This window comes from Anopheles stephensi, chromosome 2, assembly GCF_013141755.1.
Source record: "Anopheles stephensi strain Indian chromosome 2, UCI_ANSTEP_V1.0, whole genome shotgun sequence".
In the NCBI taxonomy this organism is placed as follows: domain Eukaryota; kingdom Metazoa; phylum Arthropoda; class Insecta; order Diptera; family Culicidae; genus Anopheles; species Anopheles stephensi.
Genome location: NC_050202.1, coordinates 2,939,755 through 2,963,820, shown reverse-complemented (window position 1 = coordinate 2,963,820; position 24,066 = coordinate 2,939,755). Strand labels below are relative to the sequence as shown.

Here is a 24,066-nt window from a genome sequence, read left to right as displayed (position 1 = left end):
TGCGTGTCCCGAAATCGAAATCACGATTCCCGCAGGCGCATAAATAACGCCGCCTATGTATGGGTTCTAGGTCGATCGGTCAACCGCGAGCGGGAAGTTGGGACTCGATGTAGGTGTCACTAATTTGGTGTAAAACCGTACCTCACAATCACATCGGTGTCGGGGCAACCGTGTGAAGGATGGACACTTCTAAGACCGTCCCCAGCCCAATCCATCGGCACACCCGACCTTTGCATGTCAGCGGCTGAAAGATATACGGTTCAGTTCATAATTAATTGGTTGCTTCTGCATCCCGGACCACAGCCGGAGTGGAACACCCGTCGGCTCAGAGTAGTAGCAGGGATCGCACACCCCGCGGGGGTCCCACGAAAAACGCCCGATTTCTTCCGATTGCATGCTGCCCGATTTCTTCCTTTCTGCACTTCACAAGTACGACCAGTGGCTCAAAATCTCCTCCAAAAATTAGTCCGCGAAATACATTGCACATATTTAATGCACTGAAGCAGGGTGAGGGGGAAGAGGGGGTCTGCCGAGGGCGAGACCTTTTAATAATGCGCCACGTCAAACTGACACAATAAATACATCTGCGCATGATATAATGAGATTTGCACTGTTGTGGCTGCTGCTGCATTGCGCCCCTCTCTCTCTCTCTACCCCTACACTGGCTTAATTTATTTCTTCGCAAGGATTACGTTGCTCGGGGCTGGAGCGGCACGCATCTTACCACCGATGCAATTTTCTGCATTCGCGGACGCATATTGTCAGCGGTAATAACCACCGCAACACGCACTCTCGCACGTCGGATGACGTTCTTAAATTTCCGAAAACTGTCACGCCAAGCCTCTGGGCCGGGGGAGTTGCGGATCCAGAACACCGGCTGAAGTGAGCGAGGATCACACAGCGCGTAGAATAATAATGGTGACAGCAGAAACGAGTTCAAGAGCAACCATTTTTCGAGGGTAATTAAAGCATGTCGTTTTTTTGTTGTTGTTGTTCGTTCTGTGGAGGTCTTTGTGGTCGCTTTGTGGTTGGTTTTGGGGTGGTTGTACGTTTGAGAACCTTTTGTTGCGCGCCCGTGCACTCGCTTATCAAATCTTTCCGTCAGTGAGATGGCTTCGTGGAGATATCCCAGAAGTGCATCCAATTTTCGGTCCTGATGTTCTGCTTCTAATGTATTTCGCGGTTGGAATGCGAAGAGACAAGCGTTTCCCCGCGTGAAGATCACGCCGCGATGCCGGCGGAAACATTGCACATTGCATTTCAATGCTACATTGTTCTTTAGAAGCGGATCCAGCACCAGCTGTTGCGTTCCTTAGAGTAGTGGATAAGATCTTAACATATTTGGCCCGCCGTAAATGAACATAATCACTAAGCACTATCCTTCTCCGATTTGTCTCACCCCCCACCCAACACGCAGGACGTGAAGATTTGTCCCCGTCGAGCAGTCTGAACGGTTACACCGGCGATGGCAGTGAGGCGAAGAAGCAGAAGAAAGGCCCAACCCCACGGCAGCAGGAGGAGCTTTGTCTCGTGTGTGGTGACCGGGCATCTGGCTATCACTACAACGCGCTTACCTGTGAAGGCTGCAAGGGTAAGTAGACGATTGTGTATCACCACGACGAGCGTTCGACGGAAGTGCGTTCCGGCATACCTAACCCCCCCGTTCCGCTTCCCCGTTGCAGGGTTCTTCCGGCGCAGCGTCACCAAGAATGCGGTCTACTGCTGCAAGTTTGGGCATGCGTGCGAGATGGACATGTACATGCGGCGCAAGTGCCAGGAGTGTCGGTTGAAGAAGTGTCTCGCGGTCGGCATGCGGCCGGAGTGCGTCGTGCCCGAAAACCAGTGCGCTATCAAGCGAAAGGAGAAGAAGGCGCAGAAGGAAAAGGACAAGGTGCAGACGAACCCTTCCACCACTGTCAGTACAACGAACAGCAGCTACAAGTCGGAGCTGCTGCCGGTATTAATGAAGTGTGAATCACCGCCCACCGCAGCGATACCGGTAAGTATCGGTTCAACGCACGCGTGACGCGTTGACTAGCGTGACAGCGACTTATTGGAATTCCTTACTGCACAGCTACTGCCGGAGAAACTGTTGAACGAAAACCGACAAAGAAATATACCTCTGCTGACGGCTAATCAGATGGCCGTCATCTACAAACTCATCTGGTACCAGGATGGGTACGAGCAACCGTCGGAGGAAGATCTCAAGAGGATAATGATTGTAAGTAGCCCGACACGCTGCAGTTAGGTGATTGCTCAACAACTTTCCCTAACGATTGCTCTGCCACTCCGTAGAACTCACCGAACGAGGAGGAAGATCCCCACGAAATCCACTTCCGGCACATAACGGAAATCACCATTCTCACAGTACAACTTATCGTCGAGTTCGCGAAGGGACTGCCAGCATTTACCAAGATCCCGCAGGAGGATCAAATTACGTTACTAAAAGTATGTGCAGCCAAACATTCAGCCATCGCGCAGAACTCTTTATCGGTTACTGATACTATACTGATACTACTCTCCCACTACAGGCGTGCTCCAGTGAGGTGATGATGTTGCGAATGGCCCGCCGGTACGACGCCGAAACCGACTCCATCCTCTTTGCCAACAACCGATCGTACACGCGCGACTCGTACAAGATGGCGGGCATGGCGGACACGATCGAGGACCTGCTACACTTCTGCCGGCAGATGTACACGCTCACGGTGGACAACGTCGAGTACGCGCTGCTCACCGCGATCGTCATCTTCTCCGACCGGCCCGGGCTCGAGAAGGCCGAACTGGTCGAGACGATCCAGAGCTACTACATCGACACGCTGCGCGTCTACATCCTGAACCGGCACGGGGGCGATCCGAAGTGTAGCGTCACGTTCGCCAAGCTCCTTTCCATACTGACCGAGCTGCGGACTCTGGGCAACCAGAACTCGGAGATGTGTTTCTCGCTCAAGCTGAAGAACCGCAAGCTGCCCCGGTTCCTGGAGGAGATCTGGGACGTGCAGGACATACCGCCGGTCGGGCTGGCCAGGCATCAGGAGCTGGTCGCGCAACAGCAGCACCACCAACAGTCGGACAATCCGAACGCTTCCTCCATGGCATCCACCTCGTCGAACATTGTCGTCGTGCCGAACAACGGTGTGCATCTTGCACAGATGCAGCAGCAGCAGCAGCAACAGCAGCAGCAGCAGCAACAGCAACCACCCAGTCAGCTACAGCAGATTCACAGCAATGGTGGCGTGAGTGCGCTTACGCCCGTCGTCGGTACTAACGTGGGGATCAGTAATGGGGCCGTCAATGGCGGCAACAGTAGCAGTAGTAGTAGTATCAGTAACGGTAGCACAAGCAGTAACAACAGCAGCAGCAGTAGTAGCACGACAAACAGCAGCAGCAGCAGCAGCAACAGCAGCAGTAGTGGTGGTGGTGGTGGTGGTGCTAGCAACGGACTGCTCTCCACTGTCGGAATGCTCGATCACGTATAGCTAGCGTAGGGCACGGTGTCGCCCGCGGTCGTCGGCACCGTCACCGTCGTCGACGCGCTAGCCGGGGACGTACTGTTTGACAGTCACCATCCGCTGGCAGGACTCGGCGTCGGCGGCGGCGGCGGCGATGTCGACGACGACGACGACGGGGCGACCACCGGCGCAAACGTCTTCCCGGACGACGACATTCTATTTATCGTAGAGAGTTAATTTATTTAAACCGTTTATCATCCACTCCTCCTACACGTGTGTGTGTGTGGCGCCATTTGCTCTGCACAAACGAATCATCCATGTACGAATCCTTAGGGACGTTTTCGGTCTTTTCAACGCACACACACACACGCCCCACGTCGTCTGTGTTTGATGCGAGACAGAAGCGAAGCAACAATATTTCATTCCTCTCCCCTCTTTATATATACACACACACCTAATAATACAATTGTACAGTTACAGTGGCGAAGGCGTAAAATGAATTGTTCTAAGTTTTTCCTATCTTAAGTCAGTTAGTTAAGTTTAGTTAATTTAGAGAAGGGCGTGCTCGCTTTCTTCTCGCTGTTGTACACATTTTCTTCTCTATGGCCCGCGTTTTGTGTTGCATGGAATGAAAACACACACACACACACACATACAAATGAACGTTTGTAAAGAGGAGAATGAAATTGGGAACGTTTGCAATAGAATAGAACGGTAGAACAGCGGAAAACAGTCCGATCAGACTGTTGTCAGGCTGCTTTGATCGTGAGCGAGTTGTGAGTGAACCCTGCGCGTTTTGTGAATTATGGAGGACAGAAGCGAACAGCGAAGCTACTGTTAACACTACATTGTACGGTAGTGGAAGGATAGGAACGTGTTTAGATAGGAACCCCACCACCGGGGCAGGGTTAAGGGTTGTGCCTAGGGAACAGCGGGGGGGGGGGGAGATTTACCCATCGGATGCGGGGGTATTTCTTTCCGGTTTCCAGCTCGGATAGAGTGTGACCGCGTGTGTGTGTGTGTATTTAAGCGACGATTAGGGTGTAACGATACTAATAAGCTAAGGGGAATCAGTAGACACACACACACACACATCTGGAACAGAGCGACGTTAGGAGCGTCCTTCTAATACACGCAACACTATTACTACTACTACTACTACTACTATTACTGTGGAAAAAAGGTGCGAAAGAAGGCGCAAACCACCACACATGCACATTGAAGCATCAGCACACTTCCAGCACTCACCACACACACACAAACATACGAATAAATACAAAAGAACCACATTGGAAAATCTTCAGAAATACTGCCAGCTACAATGCGCTGCTATACTAGGAACTACTACTACTACTACTACTACTACTACTGCTAACAAACCACTACCACTTAACTGTGTGTGCGTGTGTGTGTGTAATGCGAGACTTGATCCGCCGCCGACACACAAACAAACAAACAATTACGTACTGCCAATAGAAGACATACGATCCCTCTCGCCGCTCTCTCACTCATTCTCTCCCTTCTACCCTTGGGAGAGTAGTAGGAAGGTTTGAGCGACTTAAGAAAATAGAGAGAGGGGTTCGAGACCTGGTTTTACTTTATCAGGATTTCGGTTCAGTTCGTTGAGTGTGCTAGTGTCACCCCCATCCCCCCCCCCCCCCCACGTTAGTACTGTAAGTGTGTAGTCCAGGTGGTTCAAGCAGGAGTTTGTTGTGTGTGTGTGTGTGTGGGGCAAAGAGTGTGTGTGTGTGTGTGTGTGTACTGCGGGAACCTTCTTTCGTATCGTTTGGCTGTGACTTGTTAATAATTTTTAAGAGAAGCATATATTAACTATTACTACGATCAACATATAACTATAGAGGACAGATTGCACGTAACGCATAAAACAGCCAGCTTCAAACAACGGGAAAATTGCGGGGCTGGTGTTGTGCACATGTGTGTGTGTGTGTGTTAAAAAGGAGTAGGGAATGGACCAGCAGAATATCGAACCAGGTGGGAGAAGAGTAGGGGTAAAAAGGGAAGCAAACAAGGAAGGTAGAATTAAGCCTAGCTAAGTGCTCTCAGTCGTAGTGGATCGGAAATCCCCTTTCTCCCAGAAAGTAGATGGCCCCAACACTCGCGGCTACTGCTTCTACCACGACCAGCCCCGGGCAGTTGTTTTCCGATATTTGGAACGAATTAGTGTCTGTGCCTGACCACGGACGGACTAGGACTAGCCCGGTAGCGAAGTAAAAGCGTGTCTCGCGACTTCTCCCCATCTCTTAACAGCTTTGACGCATTTTGGCAATGCAATTCGGAACAAAAATTGTCGTTTTGTCCACTCTTCCTTATTCCCCTTTTTTCGCGTGTTTTCCCCCCACGGATGTCCCTTTCGAGAGAGAGAAAATTGTGCACTTTTTGTTAGGGAAAAGAATTTCGATTAGTAGTGGCAAGATTTAGCAGAAAAACAGACGTGCGTCGGAGGACAGGCACAAGTACATACAGAAACGTGCATTTATTTGGTTGCTTTCCTGTCGTCTTTATATACCATTCTAGCGCTCAAAATTCTCGCCTGAACTCGTTTAAAGTTCTTTTACATATCCGCGCGTAATTCGACATCCCCTCTAATTAGCCCGCCGTTGTGCGTAAATCGAATTGTTTAAACCGCAAATTATTAAATCAATTTAGTAGTCAAAATTGTTAATGAGGATCTTTTACATTAGCCAATTAGCCTTCCACCACCAACCTGTCCAAGCCTGTTTGTAGTGAAATTTTAAATTAATTACCATCCATATCGTCCCGTCCTATATATATGTATATATTTCTCTCTCCCTCACTCTCTCTCTCTGTCTTGCTGAGGACAAAAATTAGCTGATTTGTTTTGTTGTCCTACTCTCTTACCTTCAATATTGTGAAAGCTTAACATAAAAAATGGGGAACAACCACCACCACACACACACATCCATTATGCGGCGTTACGTGAAAGTGCATTAAATTCCGTGTGAGTGTGTGTAAGAAGCTGGCTCGCAAAGATAAGAGAAAAGGAGAAGAAAACAAGACATGAAAAGTGTGAGGAAAAAGTGAACAAGTGAATGTGACAAAATAGAGTGCGTGCGTGTGTGTGTGTGTTTTTGTTTTTAGTTTGAAGAATTAATTGTTCTGTTTCGGAAACGGAGGTGCCTTTTGACAAAAACAAAACAAAAACATAACAAATAACCTAACCAAACAAACAAAAGTCGCAAACAACTGCAGGAACTCGAAACCTTTTTGCAACAAACGAACAAAACAAACACAAAACGGAAACACATTCAAACCTTCAAGCATAGCAACAAAACATAGAACAGATGAGAAAAAATAAGCAAAAAGAATGGAAAAACCGATAGATGTAAGAGAATGCCCTTCTTTACCTTCTACTACACCAAAACAGTGCAGCAGAGCTTTCATTTGTGCAACCAAACAAACAAGGACAAGGAAAGGAAGAAAACGAAAAACTTTACCTAGATAGGCACGGTGGGAAACGAATTAGAACAGAACAAAGAAAAAACATGGGACTGATGCGAAAAGGTTTCGTTCAAGAGACAAACGGGGATAAGTGAGTGGCCGGAAGTTTAATTGCAAACACCTCAGTAATAACGCAAAGGATGCATGTTTGGGTGAGTGTGAGTTTCGGACTATTGTAACACTGTTCGTTACATGCTTTTATGCGACAGTAAACAAAAGAAACCTCTTCTCCGACCGAGCACTTTACACTTGACCTACTGCAAAGGGAACCGCATCTGCTGTAACCCACCCCTCGGGAGTCCAACAAGTTGTATACAAAAGGTAAACGAGTGAGAGAGAGAGAGAGAGAGAGCGAGAGAGAGAAGAGTAGCAAAGATATGAAGCACCAGCACACACAAGCTTTATGTGTAAAATTGTACAGCTTTTAAAGGAAGGAAGGTAGTGTGGAAAAACAAATTTATCTTTTCACAATTATTAAAAAACAAAAAACCGGGAGCGTGTTAGGTTTTAGAAGCATGGCAGGGGGAAAAACTGCCGGACAAAACAAAACAGTACTGCAGGAAAATGGAATAGGGAAGCTGGTTTGTAGAAAATGCAAGGAGTAGGATGGATACAAACAAACAAGGTACAGCAGCGGCAGCAGCAGCAGCAGCATTATGGAAGGAAGAGGAGCGCGGCGCCTAGTGTAATTTTGTGTAATCGCGTGTAAGCATTGAACTGGGATATGTGCAAAATTTTCTCAAATACTATTAATGACTTATCGGAAGTAGTGTTACATTTTATTATTATTGCTATATTATTATTTTATTATTTTTTTGTAATAAAATATCTCTTTTTTATTCAAATGCACTTTATTTGCTTCGTATTGTTTCTTTCAATATTTAATTGCTATTAAATTTGTCTAAATTATTGCTATTTAAGTTTAATTTGTCCAACACAATGGGAGTGTCGGCCTACTGTGCCATCCAGGACCGGTTCATGCACGAATACAACCCTACATCTGAGTGCGCCATCTATGAGTGAATATTCCAACTACACCATTTGTGTTGCGATTGCATACATTCGGGCGCGATTTCAAGTATTTGTGTTCTAAATCGGTTAATCTAATTTCCTTCAAGCATTAATACTATTTGAGAAAATAGTTTAACAGCGTGCGAGTATTTGGATGGACATTTTCAGTGATGGGCGAGGGAAATGAGTGCCAGTTAGTTGTTTTTCGATTTCGGTTCGACTTTAATCGAATCCAAATGCATTGAATGAAGCATGAAAAGTACACCAACAACAATTTGAATGTGAGCATGGGAGCATTTTCTCAGCATGCCAGCGGACAAGTTTTTTTTCCCCTTCGGGCCAATAACACTGCCGATTTCGATTACCGTAGAATCATACACCTAGGAACCATATAGTGCGACACTACCGTAACATTATACACGCATTGATGCATAACACATAAGCTGCAGTTCGAGTCTGTGTGTGTGTCTGTGTTAAGTAAGCTTAACTGCATACACTTATGTAAAAAAAAGAAAACAAAATGAAAATTGCCCACAATTTGACTCCATCGAACGATTACAATCTAAGAGCGATTTACAAAACAGCAACAATCGTGTTTGTCTAATGTGTGTGCTGATAAGAAAATGTGAGCAAGCAAAAACATTTACTCCTCATCACAACACAACCATTCTACCATAAGGTAATGAGGCAGATGAAGAACAAAAATTTCAAACATAAATTTACAGCAAATAATACGCAAGTCAGAGACGATGCAGAAGAAAAGGCAGGCTGAGGTAAAAGTAAAATTGTAAAACATTGCCATCACGCCCACCATGGGCTGGGGGCGGGAGAGTAAAAAGTCTTCAAACAGATACACAATCAACCACCATTAAACCTCGCTACGTGCGACGGATTTTTTGGGCGGGAGCTATCGATTACGATTAAATGCATAAAGCGAAAAACATTACTAAATGATGTAAAACACGCAATTCGTAAAATGTAATTTGAGAAAAACAATTTTAAAGGGTGTAGCTTTTATTGGCGAGAGCATCATTTCCGACTTTCCGATGATGAGCAGTGGAGCAGTTAGAGTTAAAGACACATTCCAGTGCAGTAAAATGTCATAACCATTGAAGAAATGATCCATCAAATCTCGTATCGGCACGTAACGGTAAGAACAAAACTCAAACTACCCAAAACCAAGCGCGCTAAAGCGATTATTGTTGCCATAATACCCGTTCTAGCATTGCACTACTACGCCATACTTAAAGGGAACTTAAGCTAAGGGAGGCAGTAGAAAAGAAGAACATTTTACAAGAACCCATTAAGAAGATCCCTTCAATTTATTCCACCAGTAATCACATTTGGCAGTAACATATCTGTGTGATAATTTAGATGTAATGCTGCGCATCATTCAAACAATGTTACTGCATGATGGGTAAATTAAGAGAGTAAATTAAGGTGAAAATAACACACAACACAACACATTTGGCTTTCTGCGTCCAGATGAGAAGAAAATATCACTGCCATTAATGAGATTGGATTGGAGTTTTTGAGTTTGTTTCCACTAAAGTAAAACACGAAGGACGCACCTGCTGAAATATGCTCAGCAGAGCTGTCATGCGGATTGCATACTTTTTGGCGTAACGATTTAAATCGAGTTAAAGGAAAACATCGTTTCGATCGGTCGAGCAGCAGATTTGTTGGTTAACATTGTGTTCTTTTGTTAACATATTTTTTTGAACGATTAGTGAAGGGTTTTAAGCATTTTTTAAGTTAAGGAACGAGATTTTGCTTCCACTTTTAGAATGCCCTTTGGCAACGTTTTCAGCACAGCAATGTGTTCATATGTTCTGTTTCGATCTAGTAACAACGATTTAACACAAAAACAATACTGCCACAGTGGGTTTTAGGACTGTTTCTTCGATTGCATTCATTTTAAACGTCTTTTGTGCTTTAAATCGTATTTTCCGTTACAACAATTTGATCGCAGTAGGCGAATCGCTCTCCGACTCCTTGCGTAGTTTCTCGACACACATGCAAGACAAACCCATCCAACCTGGCAACTATGGAAACGTGAACAGCACACGTTCCCCATCGGAGCAATCTCCTAACACCTGTAACAAAATCCGATCCTGAACCGTCGACGATACGGACCGGTTCGCGCTGCCCAAAAGTGAGGAGAAAACATCGACAACGTTTAAGGACAACAACAAACTGACACATCCTTTCCATTGTGTAGCTAAGAACACTCTAAGCGATACATTTCTTATAAGCCGAAGAAGTTGTGTGAGGGAGAGAGAGGAACCAGAACAAAAACAAGAAATATTATTCTTAACCTGTAAGCTACATGTGTAAACACCGAAATATTTAAAATTTAAACATTTTTGAACAAGAAAAAAAAACACAAAGAAGAATATGAGACTGGTCGGGAAGAGGGAAGAGGTGGTGAAATGGTTGGGAAAACACACAAACACACAAATAGATTGCTTTTCTATATTGTTCAAGCGATGTTTTTAGTTTTGCAAGTTGCATACTTTCAGGAATACTGTTAGTGTTTACTTTTTTATGTTTCGCCATTGAATTAGTTAACTCATAGTTCTCAATTTTCAACTCATAACTTTCAATGCTTTATGTTTTTCTTTATTTAGGGTGTTTTTCTACTCTTTTACTCTCTATTTTGCTGGTTTATGCCAATGTTTGCTTTGCGATGTTTTTTTTAATATTTGTAATTGCATACTTTCGGGCGTTTCTTTTTACCTTTTTTTTGGTACACTTTACTCTTTTCCTTTACTGTTTCTGTTCAGTTACTTAAATAAAAAAAACCCAACCAAACACGGGCAACATTAAAACGAAAGATGACTGATTGCGGTGCTCTTGATAGTAGGATTAAAAGATATAAAACCAAAAAGGAAAACACACAGTAAGTAAAGTGAGGTAAAGTAAAACAAACCAAACCCTTTACCACTACCAATTGGAGTAAAAAGTCTAAAATTAGAATCTTAGAGAAAGCAGCAGCAAAACACTAATCGTAGCGTTTTGTTTTTGAAGATAAGAGGAAAAGTATCGTATAAAGAAAAAAACACACGCACACTTAAAAGCAGTCCAACCAGTTTAAGCTATTTTATTCGAGTAAATGGTAGACGGTAAGCCATTTACAATTCTGAATCATTTCAAATCCACATCGCTTTTTCTAACGTTCCATTTCAACGCCAAAAGCAATTGGAAAAGAAAATCTTCTGCAAAAATTACGCATAATTGGTAAACGAAAACAGAAAATCAAAGTACTGTAACTGTAATTGGAATATAAAAATATTCTTAAGGGAGACATCCACACTGAAAGGACTGAACGGGATACGGCAGGCGAAGATGGTTAGAATTTTTTGAAACTAACGAAGCATTTGGATTGAAGGTAGAAATTCATCAAAATTAGACTGGCGTAAAACTTATACAAAATTGAGAAGCGAACAACAAACTACTTCTTCCCCCGATTTTTAATGCTTCTGTAGTGTAGTAAGGTTCTACCGAACCAGATTGTAACCACTTTAATCTGCATCTGGAAGTTAAAAAACGAAACGCAAAACTCCCCCCCTTAGCTTGTTCAGTGTTCTACTCCCCTACCTACTCGCCCAACTGTTTCTAATCCTAAGCTGTTTTATTATTAAACTGTTTGAAGCGAGTGCGACAAAATTGGGGACAAATGTTAATTATTTTACATTTTCTTACCCTAATTGCGTTTTTTTAAAGAGATTGTTTTAAACTTTTGTTACCAATTGTCGATTTAGAAACATTTAGAGTAATTTAAGAAACAAAAATCATTTGCGTTAACAAGGTGTTTGAAATTAGATTAATTAGTTTAAGTAGGGAATTTTCATTTTTCTTTTAAAAGCAAAACCCTCCCAAAGCTGAAAACTACCTGCGGTACAGTACGAGCCGGTGTTGTTGGGAAGGATGTGAAAGAGAGAGAGAGAACGAGGTAGGGTGACTGTTATAAAGCTGCGTGTAAATAGAGTGGAGAAATGAGAAAAGGGAAAGCAGGATGCGCATATGGAAAGGAAAAGCGTTTCCCCCCTCCTCCCCCTTTAACCCCCGATACGAATGAGATGCGTTATCTCCCAGTGTACCAGTGAACAAACCTTCTGACCTGAACCAAACCCCCGGTTGAATTGTTGATTTTGCATTAATCCTTGCAGAAACCGCGCACAAGAAAAAAAAACAGAAGAAAAACGAAAACGCATATAAGCATTAGTATATAGCTGTGTTAATAAAGCGATGAAAGGTGAAAAAAAGAAGAAGCGAAGAAGCCAGCAACTGTACAGAAAAGTATCTATCTCTTATATCTAAGCACCACTTTACAAGTGTACGGGAAGAGATAAGCAACAACAAACGAAAAGGAAACAACAACAATAGCTCACAGCAAAATAAGAAACCTGAACCAGAAACGTAAAACAAGTAAAAGAAGATAGAAGCAGAAGATAGAAATCGATGAAAAAAGCTTATTATTTTTATAACAGCTTCTTTAACAAACAAAACAAAACAGTAAAGAAAAAAAAAGGAATGTGTGTAAAAACAAGACAAAGAAATACAAAGGAGAACAGTGTTACGTTAAAAGCTGAACCACAGTGACACAATGCAAAAGCAGAACGATTTCATTTTCTCTTTACCGATCTCGTTTTTTTTTTTTTGTCATCTTTCGAGCTATGCAAACAACACTCATGATACGTACAAACAAACAAACAAACAAACAAACAAACTAAATAAGAAAGAGAAGCAAATCGAAATAGAAAACTGTTACGCACGCCGTTGCATTTACCTCAGTGGGAAGCTGCTTGCAACAATAATTCCAACTCACAGATGGCAACAATTCAACGATGGCTGAAGGAAGGCAAACAAACACGTACACACATATACATATATACATTCTAAGAACCGCCGCTGTATGACTGCTGTCTATTTAAGAAGAAGAGGGGTAAAAATGGGAAAGTTGACAATGCAGGGGGGAAACAAATTTAAAATTAATGCAAAACAGAGAGAAAAGAACAGCAAAAAAACGTATAAAATAGAACAAACACACACACACAAAACCAACTGAAACCAAACTCAGAAGTCGAAACAGACAGACAAAAGAAAAGGAAAACTATATATTATATTATAAAGAAAAAACTTTACAAAACAAAAAAAGGAAAGGAACAAACACAACCACAAAATGATAAGAAAGCTATGTAAACTATATAAAAAAGCGAGATGCGATGTGACGAGTGAACAGTGAGAGATAGCAAACCGAGAGAAGGACGTGTAAAGTAAGAGCAGAACGGGCGAGAGGAAAGCAAAGCAAAAGGCACAGAAATACAAAATAGAGAAATAAACTACCATACAAACAAACACTGGAGGGAATGGAAGCAAAACATGGGCGAATGGTAAAACTTTCAATAAAATATGTATTCATTATTAAAAAACCTACTCAACTGTGGGTGTTTGTGTCGTGGGAAAATGTGATTTATCACACAAACTCCCCCGCTTCCTAAGCCGCATCATTGTGGGAACGATGTTATCGGACGGGTTTTTGAGGCTAGTTGGTCTCTGGGATTCTGTACGCGGGAAGATTAAAACTCCACGAGACGATCACCACCGCAGTTGGGGGATTGAGCGTAATGCATCTGTCCCTTATCACCCACCCAGCCACCAGACGGATCCTGCCGCGGAGTTGACCCTGGGAACCGACATCGAAAACTGTGTGTTCCCGTTCGAGGTTCGATGAGCCTCTATCAGAGTCTGGACGACTTACTGCCCCTGCGGTGTGATAACCCGCGGAGAGTAGAAGGTTAGCGCAAGGGTCACTGTAGCCGTCGGTTCTGTGGCTGTTCGTTATCAGCTTCATTTTTCTGTTATTATAAAAATAATGCTACTCACTTCTCTCGAGTGACATTGAACAGCTAAACTCTTCTCAACTATGGAGATCTCAATCTGACCCAGGATTCAATGTGAATCGAATGTCAAATGCAGTCCGCTTGATAAGACGAGTCTCATGCTGCGCTTTTTTACAAATATTGATACATAACCAAGCTCTATTCGTGCCGTTAGATTACACTATCAGATCGAAAAGGGTCACGGTAGACTGCCTAGATCGTCATCTAACGATCAACTACGAGCTTGAGCACTCGACTTGACACATGTGTAACTTAACTCGTTCCTCAAGTTTTTGTAAAAGAAGTTCTAAAAAACAGCTGAACTACGTTGAACTTTATGCTAAAAATAGAACCACTTCCAAAGAATAAGATGTATTGAGTTTGTGTCCACACGAGAGCTGTCTCAACATTCTGCCTCGAAAGGGCGCAATAGCAGTGGCTTGTATTGAATTATTCAAACCTGGCTAACCAGGTTAAAATTCGATGTATGCAAATGTATTCTCCCCCCACCCATTCAAGGTGCTTCTTTAAATCGGTTCACCAGAAATAGATTCCAGAACCTATATCGAGGCTCCTATCGTTATTGGACATTCGTTTCCAGTGAGTCAACCTTAAAGTGGGTGAAGCGTTAAGGGGTTCTGATAAGCATGAGGAAGGTTGACTGTCATTTGCACCTAAATTGTGATGGAGGAGGTTGGGGAATTCAAGAACTAGGCCTTTTAAGACGAAAGAGCATGGTAAAAATATGATCCAGGAATAGTCCTCGATGCGATATGGATTGCTTGAAGTAGAGAGATCTTCAAGCTGTACAACCAGTGACGGATCAAGGTCTTTGGAGCAGTTGAGGGCCCTCTAATTGTGACTCGTTTGTGAGTAAGACCAACAGGATTTCTGTCGCCGACGAGGCCCCCCTAACCCGAGCGGCCACTTCTTCGATGTGCGGAGTTACATCCCTTCGATGTGAGATGAAGTTCCCTGACAGCTCTGAAGAAAGAGACCAACCTGAACTCTCCATAACCTAGAGTATCCAACAAAAACGATGTCCTTACGACACGATACCAGGCTTACGATACCAGGCTTACATGCCTTGTGGAAAGGGATAGTACAGCAGTTATCAAAGTCAAATAGTCTGAATTATCGAGAGATTAGGTATAGGACAGACTCGTTTAACTTAGACTCGATTTGTCTGGAAGGTGTCTGGCCTCAACAGCCTCTACGGGAGAGCAAAGTGTAGCCTAGGCGATCACATTGATCTTGTGCTCTTTAACAACGTGACAGAAATTGGGCAGCTTCTCTAATACATCTCAAACCTTTCCCAACCATCTTGGTTGATTTGTATTATTCGAGCATCATGTACAGCTAATACAGTTTAAGTCCTAGTAATTGAAGAGCCAAACTCATTCCTCCATCTTGTTCTATTCCCAACCAAAGACTCTACTCTAAATCGTGCCCCAAACATTAAGCTCCCACAAGTGCTACCCTGCATCCGTCCTATTCCACTTACAACAAGCATCCCAGCATCGGCCAACGCACCAGTCCCCAACAATAATGTCGGCAATAAATACTTAACGCACAGCTTTAAATTTCCCTCCGCTCTCGATTGGAGGACTTGCGCGACTTGAGCGTCCCTGCTGGGCAGATAAATCTTAAGCCTCTCAAATCGCAAGCACATTCGGGAAAGAGTTGCTTCCGACGACGACACATGTTACAATGTTGGCCGTGTTGGACAGGGCGCGGTAGTAAATACCTGCGTGAAAGATAATATCCCAGAGCGCGATCGGCGACATGCAGGAGGCAGTTTACGGTAGCGGGGCAGCGATGCGTTGTGCGGTGGAATGTTTCTTGGGGCCTCTGTGACAATCCTGCATTTGTCGTACGGTGAGCACTCGGCAGCGGCAGCAACAGCAGGAGACCGTGATCTATTTTCGGACATCTATTATGGCGCACGCGTGTCTTCGAGGGGACACTGATGCTGGGAGCCTCCCCCCCCCCCCCCCCCCCGAGTAAATAGCGGTGTGATTTCGATTTCATCTCACCGACGCTCCGATTGCCCGGGTGTAACTTTATCCCTTGCACGGTTTGTCGAGCACGTGGCGTCCGTTGCCAAGTTACCGACGATCGATTCCGAGGCGATCGAGATTATAGCGAGATGCCTTCAAAAAGCTTGCCCTATGTATCGAACTAGCGACTGTGAGGGGGGCCGGCCAATATAACCATCGAAAATCGCCCATAACTGTGGGCTTGTCCGCGCACGCGCCACATCCGATCGAGCACGGGCAGCGTACCGACGCGAGGCTACCGCTGATGCTGCTGACGTGCGCCTGTGTGCGGAGCAGCAGTACGGTATGGGCATAATTATAGAGTACCGGCAGCCGCCCAGCCAGCAGCATGCAATCACCGACCACTTTGGCCGATTTCGGCTACTGCTGAAGCATCCCTCCAATGGCGCATCCAACGCACCCTTGAGGAAGACTCTTGATGATGATCGCGTACGTAGCGTGTAGCTGCACAGCGCGTTGGAAGCAGGCCAACCGAACCGAACCGACCACGGCACATCGCACGGATGAGAGTGAAAATTGATCCCCGCATCGATGGGCTCCCCGTTCTGGGATGAGGGAAAATCCATCCCTTACGCGGTGTTGTCGGTGGTCGAATGTAGTCTAGCGCAAATTAACACCTCCGAACTTGATCATCATCAATCCCTTGGTGGGGTGAGTTCCTTCTCGAGCTTCCTTCTCGATGACTAAGCGAAGAAATGGAAGGGTAATTGGACGGCATTATCTGATATTGCTTCCCTCCAGCTTTTCGATCAGCTTCCCCTGCTCAAACCAGATCCCCGGCGAAGCGTCAAGGCAAGGGAAGTAGTGGGCAAGAAACCGTACAAATCCGTGTTAAATGCACAGCATCGCACACGCCCCGAGTTTACGAGTTCGGCTAGCCCCAGGTCCGAGGGAAACGGCTGCGCTGCGATCGTTCAGCTGAAGAAGAATGGATCCATTTATAACTGGGTTAAGGCGTTGGAAGAGGCAGATAGAAAAACCGCGACAGGCTCTCTACAGGGTTGCTCAGTGGATAGAAGGAGATCCGAGAGGTGGCCTTAAAGTCGTTTGGCCCCTGCGAGAGCTGATCTCGTCATTCGAGTGATTCCGGTTTCAAATTTACACACCCCAAACCCACCGTGACCAATCAACACTCTACGAACCCTGCTCTACAGAAGCTAGATTTAGAGGTCTAAAGATGACTCTCGAACGAGACTTGCTGTCTTGGTAATTCTTGCCTCCCCCTGTTTTTTAATAGCACCTTCATCGCGTATTCCCGATCGAGTTGAATCGGTACAAAGTCAACTCGACACGCTGGTTTGCTCTCTGTGCCCGCCATTTGAATGATTCTTATCTAGAGTAAACCTGGGCCAATAAAACAAAAACCAGGTGCTACTTACTACCCGCCGGACATGATAAGGAGACAGCTACCCGTCTTCTTGAGGGGGAGACTCTCCTGAGGCGAGTGAGTGTTTGGTTTTTGAGTAGCTTATCATCCATGACATCACTTGAAGGGATACGACGGCATTGCTTCAATGTCTAGGGTAAGTCAGGTGTTCTTTGGTGAGTGTCTTGGTTGGCTCTCGAAGCTTTCATCATCCATTCTGTCTAGCTCTTCTAGACAATATTAGCGATAGTTGAAAAAATTGTTCCAATAGACCTTGATCTTCAGGGACCAATTTCGGCTTAATGTCTCTTTAGTCAGAGCAGTAGTTCTTGCGCAAATGATAACGGCAATCGGCATACCATCATCCCTTTCGTTCCGTTATAAATAGCAGTTGCTAGTCATAAAACGCTTGTCCACCACCACGGAATCAGCGCCCCAGAGGAAGAGAAGAAACAAACCTCCCTGAAACGCCGGCGCCTTTCCGAGTACATCGGCAGTTCGCTTCGCTCGGTGCTTGATTTTGATAAATGAAACCACAAGCCATTCTACGCGATCGCGTAAACGCGCGTCCGCTTTTGTAAGGCTTCTCCAGCGGCTCCGTGAAGGACTGGGCTTCTTATCGCAAAACGCTGTGTGTGTGTGTGACCACCGGAGCCCGCCCGGTCGGGTAAAAATGGAAACCCAAAAGATAAAGAGCTGACAAACGGAATCTTCCGTGGTGATTTATTCTGCGGTTGCTGCTGCTGCTGCTGCTCGGGGCAGTCGCGCGTAGGATGACATCGGACGAGATGATCGTTTTGTCCGTCCGATAATCTTGAGATGGGTGTACACAAGCATCCTCAAGAAGCGACACTTCACCGCGGACCGGAGATAACGGAGACACACACATCCCAGCCCCGGCTTATTAAGCGACCGATTAGTGAGATCCGAGCTGTACATGGGTTTCGTGATTACGGATCGGGGGGGGAATCGCCAAAAAAAACCCCCGACGATGTTACAAACTTTCCTACAGCAAGACACGCTTTATCGGCCGGCGTTCATAATGGTGCCCCTATCTCTCGCCCCGAGCTCAGCAGTTGGACACCACAATTTCCAATGTTTCGCGTGTGCGCAACCACGCGTTGCAGAAGGCCTGTACCTAACCATTTTAACGCTTTCCACTTTGTGATTAGTGAAATACATCGGACATCGTGAAAAACGGATTGGCGGAGATGCGTTCGGTTCTCTCTCTGGCCACATCGGCAGTGAAAGCACCTTGCGGGAAGTTTAATTCAATTTGTCATAATGTAGACAGCGAGTGACAAATCGTGACCGATCATCATTATTGGGAATGAGCTGATGATTGGGTCTCAGGCTGACACTAGAGCCTAGATCTTTACAGATGATCGCTCACCCCGAAATCTTAAGCTCCGAGTGTCTCGCCGACTCATTTGCGCGTGGCATTTAAACAAGACGTTGCTACACATGTGCCATGTCATTGACCGCATCTGGAATTGAAACCGCCTCATCACCTCCCTGGCTGGGACGAACTTTGGGGAGGGAAAAGAGAACGTTATGTGTGTGTGTGTGCGCTTTTTTCGCGTTCGTCCGTCCATTCTGTTTTCGTGCCTCTTTTTTTTTTAGAACCTGAAAAAAACCTGTCTCACTTTTGTTGTACCACCGAGAGAACACGCTTCTTGCCGCCGCGCGGTTCCTGCTTCCTGCCTGCGGATATCCCAACAGGCAGGCAGGCAGGCAACAAGTTGCGCTGTTTCCGCCGGTTCTCCCGTGCGTCCGTTTTTGGATACACCGACCGGTCCTCCTCACGCCGACGGATTCGGGGAGAAATTTGTTTTACGACGCGCGTTCCGGGACGCGTCCCATCTCCGGTACCCAGGGCCAGATGAGCGCGAAACCCGAATAGGGAGCGCAAAGTGAAAAGAGCGCTGCATTTGAATAAAGGCGCGTTAATCACGACGATGCGGAGGCTGGCAAGCTGAAGGAGTAAACGTTTTGCGATCGCTTCCAGGACGTCATCATCATCATCATCATCACCGGCATCATCGGGGGGCCGACCCATGATCTTGGGTGTGAGCGAGCGAGGTGGCGTAGTCAGCAAACTTATCAAACTCATTCCACTTCTGCTGCTTCGCGGCGCAGAGCACCGTATGTTGAGCAGGTTTTTGTCTATATGTGCAACAGCACTGCGCCCCGCCGCCAAGACCACAGGACGACGACAAGTTCTCCCTGCCTTGGCACGCCTGCCCTGGGAACGCACTGGGACACAGCGTACCGGGCCGAGGGTTTGGTGGAGCAAAAGTATTAAAATTTAACTGGTAAAACTCGTTTTACGAAACACGCAACAGGAGTGCTTCTTCTTCCTGCGTTCTTGGGCAATTTTGCGCACACACACACACACACACACACACTGCCCGAGATGGAACCACTTGTTCGGAAGTTCTAGTGAGGATGACGCTGGCTGATGCTTTGGCCGATGTGTGTTTTGATGCTGGAGAACTTGTACTATTGGACTGCAGAATTGGATGTCTTAGTTTCGGGAGCATCCATTCTTCAAGTTTGATGAAGTAGAATCCAGGATCTCCAATCTAGCTGGTGCCGTGACCAGGATTGAGGATAGAAAAAAAACGAGTCAACATCAACAAGAACTCGTCTAGTACAGGGAGGGCCAATCATGGGAAAATATTGATACCAACATGCATCCATCAGCCAATGCACTCGGTCCAAGAACGCGGCTGTCCAAATTCCAAACAGTACAGTGTATCATGTCGCGCAACATTCTTCCTCGAGAGACCCTCGATGTGTTGGACCAGTAACGCACTGAATGTCTTCATTTACCCCACGTCCTCCTCTCCAATGCCAACGGAACTAACCGCAACATCTAACACGAATGTCTGCCCAATCCAAACCCTCCCTCTTCAGCTTTCAGGGTCCCCAGACTGCCGTCCCAAAAACCCGCTGCTTGAGAGCTGCTGAAATATGCAAATTCCATGCCCGTGTTGTCAAAAAACTGCAACTGCGCATGCACCGCACTGTCATTCCTCAGCACTCCTGGTCGGGAGTTTTTGTTTTCGCGGGCATTACATAAAAGGGGGAAGAGTTTTGGCTTTCCTTTTTTGAGGACCCCTTCCATTAAGATTAGCATTGGATGATGTTTGCGCTGACAAGTCTCAAACCTCGCCTCATATTAATGCTGATGAGGAGCTCCCGAGCTGTTGTCGCTCGCTATTCGATGAGACTTTCGGTTTTTTTGCGTGAAGAAGAAGTGATGCCTCCAACTGCTCCAACGCTCTCTCGTTATGAGTCGCATTTCAAGCACTCGTAACCGAAGCGCGTCTAGGCTCTTGGCACTTGCGTTCCACTAACTTCAAGGCAGCTAACAGCAAAAAAAAACTGCTGCAATTAACGTAACAAAAACGCATTCATTAAGAAGCCCTGACTGGCTGCCTGGGCAACACTGGCCATTTACGCGTGGTTTGGTGAGTGGTTTGCGCCTTCACGACGCCGTTTTCGCTGCTTTTTTTTAATGCACACCTTCCTCACTTGCCAATATTTTTGTAAGACAGTGGCAGTAAGTTTTTATTTGCTCCTTTTTCGGGTAGAATTTCACCAAGAACTCATCGTGCCCGTATCCGTCCCAAATCGAGGATCAAAACGGGTGAAGCGATAGCCGACTGCGAATCGTCGTTGGAAGCGCTAAATCGAGGATAAACATAGGCCTCCGGCGTACCGTCACGATGGACACACCCTATCATTTACCGGAAAAGGGCCACCGGTTTTTGGCGCCCGGTTTGGTGAAGGTAGCCTGCACAGTTCTGACAAGGGATGTTTTCGGCCGGACCTCCCCGATGCCTACGTAACGCTTTTGGCTTGATTTATGAACCTCAACATCAATTCTCGATGAGAACTCTGGACATGGTGATTTCCAAGAAGTAATGTTTTAGTCATCTTAGTTCTTGCAGAGTTCTAGCGGCTAGATAAAATAGGGTTAATGTAACTCTTTCGTTACAGCAAACCAATGCAACCGGGCATCCGTACAGTGCGTGCTCGGGAGAAGAAACCTCACGTCCGCGAGATTTGGAAACCCTACAACTGTGGCTACAACCACAGAAATAGACGTTGCATGTGGCCGACTCCAATAACCGTCGACGCGGCGTCGGTGCCATCAATACTGGCGCGGTGGCAGACTAGAAGTGTTACAAGTTCAACCCTCTTCGGAATAACGCAACAGATTGACATACGAAATAAAAACGGGAGAACTCGAGGGCACGACAATGAGACCATTTCCGGTACGGAGCAAGTCTTTGCTGGCAGTTGTTAGTCATTCCGACCCGGGGAATGAGATGCTTAGTAAAATTATTTATTGCACCGGCCTTATTTCATCACACTTTATCAGACGGTCAGAGGTTGCGAAATAACTCGGCTCATTGTGTGAGGAAGCGATTCTGAACAGGCAGAGCACAGAACTCTAATATATCCACCCCATCATTTAACATGATCGGTGATTTGGATCTATCCCTTCGTTCGGCCGGGACAATTTTTTTTTTTTTGCGTCCGTTTGTTTCTTCGTTTCTGTGCTCGGAGATCTCGGAGATCATTATGCCTGGTCGCCTTATACCCATCGGGATGTTATGTTGCAAGCAACGGGACAGAGTGTGCTAACATTGTAGCATCCACCGGGGTAGACGGCCATCCATGTGTAAAGCAAGCAGCACAGACACACAGCAATGATTTGTTTGATGGCTGGTCGTGTATGGACCACTTTTTGTGACTTGAGACACAGCGGACCTGAGGACATGAGTGATAGCGTTTGATACACGTCCGCACGTGATCGACGACCTCCCGCTGATCGTTGCTCGGCTGGTCTGAACCGTGCGCCACAGAAACACGAAGGACGGGTCGAAGATCTTGAACGGGGCAGCAAGGCGACGAAGGATGGAAATTAATTGTAATCGATACAGACGCATCGTAGGGGGACGGGGTTTTGCGATTATGTCCTAGTCTTCGTTCTAGCTATGAGCGCTCGCCGTGATCTATGCTGGGCTGTCCCACCACGCTCCTTTGGTTTGAAACCTGTTTAACGGTTCGTATTGGAATTTCTATTTTAAGGTTCAGCTAACTGCCAAGTTAACTATCATAATCGCTAGTTTCACTGCAAGTATTTATAGTTCAACCTGACCACCAGCAGGATGCAGCAAGGCCTGCCATTAAAGAGCCCGGTTTTGGGTAATAAAAGTACACTCACTTCTACTCACGCTTTCCCCGGGACTCGGGCTCGTGAAGAGGCAAAAAAGTTCAAAAAAGGTTCCAGCTAATTAATCGGCAAGTTGTCGCAGATCGCTCTCCAGAGTTCGCTTTCGCCATCTTTCGCTGCAACGATAACGGATCTATTGGTTAGTTTCGAAGGCGGTTTTCCTCACTCTCTCTCCATTTATGCTTTTAAAGGTGGCTATCAACGAGTGCAGTTTTACGACCGAAACACGGCGTCACCTTATTCCCAACAGGATACGCACATCTAGGACCGCAAACCACCTGTAAATTGCCTGTAAAGATATTTATCTGTCCCATAATGTAAACAAGTCTTCGGGAATGGTTTTGCCGTGTTTTCTTTCTCGAACGGAATTATTAACCCCTTCCCCCCCCCCCCCCCCCCCCCCCGGTAATCGGTAATGCATTTTTGATTGCCGATGCAATGGAAAACATTTCCGTCCGCACACGCACACGCTGCAGCCGGTGATGATCGTTTTGTACCTCTAGCGCCAAATTTCAAACTCCCGAAACTGTTGACAAACGCGTGCCCTCGCCGGAAAGCGAGTCAAACGGTTCAAACGATTTCCGGTTTCCTGCCTGCACGCGCGCGTTTCCCCCTGCCGCATTTTCGTTTAAGCACCGGAAGTTTGAGTCTACACATCTCGGAGCTGCCTAACCCGTGCGCTAACTGGACACGCTGATGCATCCTTAATGGGTAGCATCCTTCTTACCTGACCCGTGCGCCTCTGCGCGGTGGACTGTTTGAAAGTTGTTAGGAGTCGTCCGCGGGGGTTGATTCTCGTTCGCAACTGTTCGCAACCTATGGCGGGTGTCTGCAGCTCGACCCGACCTCGTCACCTTTGCGGCGGCCATGTGGCGATCGATGCTGTTTCCGGCATTTTTTTTTTTTTTGTTTGGTTCCTTCTTTTCGCTTGTTTGGTCAAATGTCACGCTTCCGCGGTCGATCGAGGCGGACAAACGATTACCGATAGCGAGAAAGATGTTTCCGTTTTCTACAAAGTATTATCTGTTCGATCGGTTCGGGCGGTGTCGTCAGAGCACGACGCTTGGCGATCAGGCATACACAGTTCTCAAAAAGGTGGATCGCTGTCGAAATGTGGTTGGCTCACGAACGGCTTTCGGCAACGCAACGTTCCGTGCCAGTAGCAGCAGTAGAATTATTGGAACAGTTGCCGTATCATTTCCAACGCATGTGAAGAGTGTATGAGCGGAGGCTTTGTTCAGCTGTTTCTCTTTCCTGTTCTCAAGCTAGTATCGATCGAGCGTTTGGATATTGGAGAGTTATAGATTTAACCTAATTTTTCGTCAGATTGTTACCAACGAACTACTTTGCCTCGTTGCATCTTTTTCCAAATCAATCCTGATATCCAATCTCTTAAATATATTCTAGGCATTGGGAGGGACTGATTTTTCGATTAGATATCATCTCGATACTTTCCCTTCAAAGTGACGTATCAAGAGTTTAAGAAGCACTTGGTGGCTAAGCATACCTTGCACGATGAGCCATACCTTGGACAACATCGTCTTCAGGAGGCCGAAGTCCTTGT

At 45.9% G+C, this 24,066-nt stretch overlaps 1 protein-coding gene and 1 long non-coding RNA gene across 3 annotated transcripts in view; both read left to right on the top strand.

Annotated features, from left to right (window-relative positions):
• The window catches only part of LOC118517627 (ecdysone receptor), a 153,116-nt gene extending 145,338 nt beyond the window's left edge, over positions 1 to 7,778 (top strand). For both annotated transcript variants that reach the window (XM_036063937.1, XM_036063938.1), the window contains exons 4-8: positions 1,418 to 1,591; positions 1,683 to 1,999; positions 2,075 to 2,221; positions 2,296 to 2,448; positions 2,532 to 7,778. In XM_036063937.1, the coding sequence (XP_035919830.1) occupies positions 1,418 to 1,591; positions 1,683 to 1,999; positions 2,075 to 2,221; positions 2,296 to 2,448; positions 2,532 to 3,476 (1,736 nt within the window). In that variant the 3' untranslated portion in view covers positions 3,477 to 7,778. The remainder of the gene's footprint in view (positions 1 to 1,417; positions 1,592 to 1,682; positions 2,000 to 2,074; positions 2,222 to 2,295; positions 2,449 to 2,531) is intronic.
• An 11,468-nt stretch (positions 7,779 to 19,246) lies between these two features.
• LOC118504722 lies at positions 19,247 to 21,390 on the top strand. Its single transcript, XR_004905340.1, has 3 exons — positions 19,247 to 20,727; positions 20,851 to 21,180; positions 21,260 to 21,390. It is a non-coding gene; the product is annotated as an uncharacterized LOC118504722 (long non-coding RNA).
• The last annotated feature ends 2,676 nt before the right edge of the window (positions 21,391 to 24,066 follow it).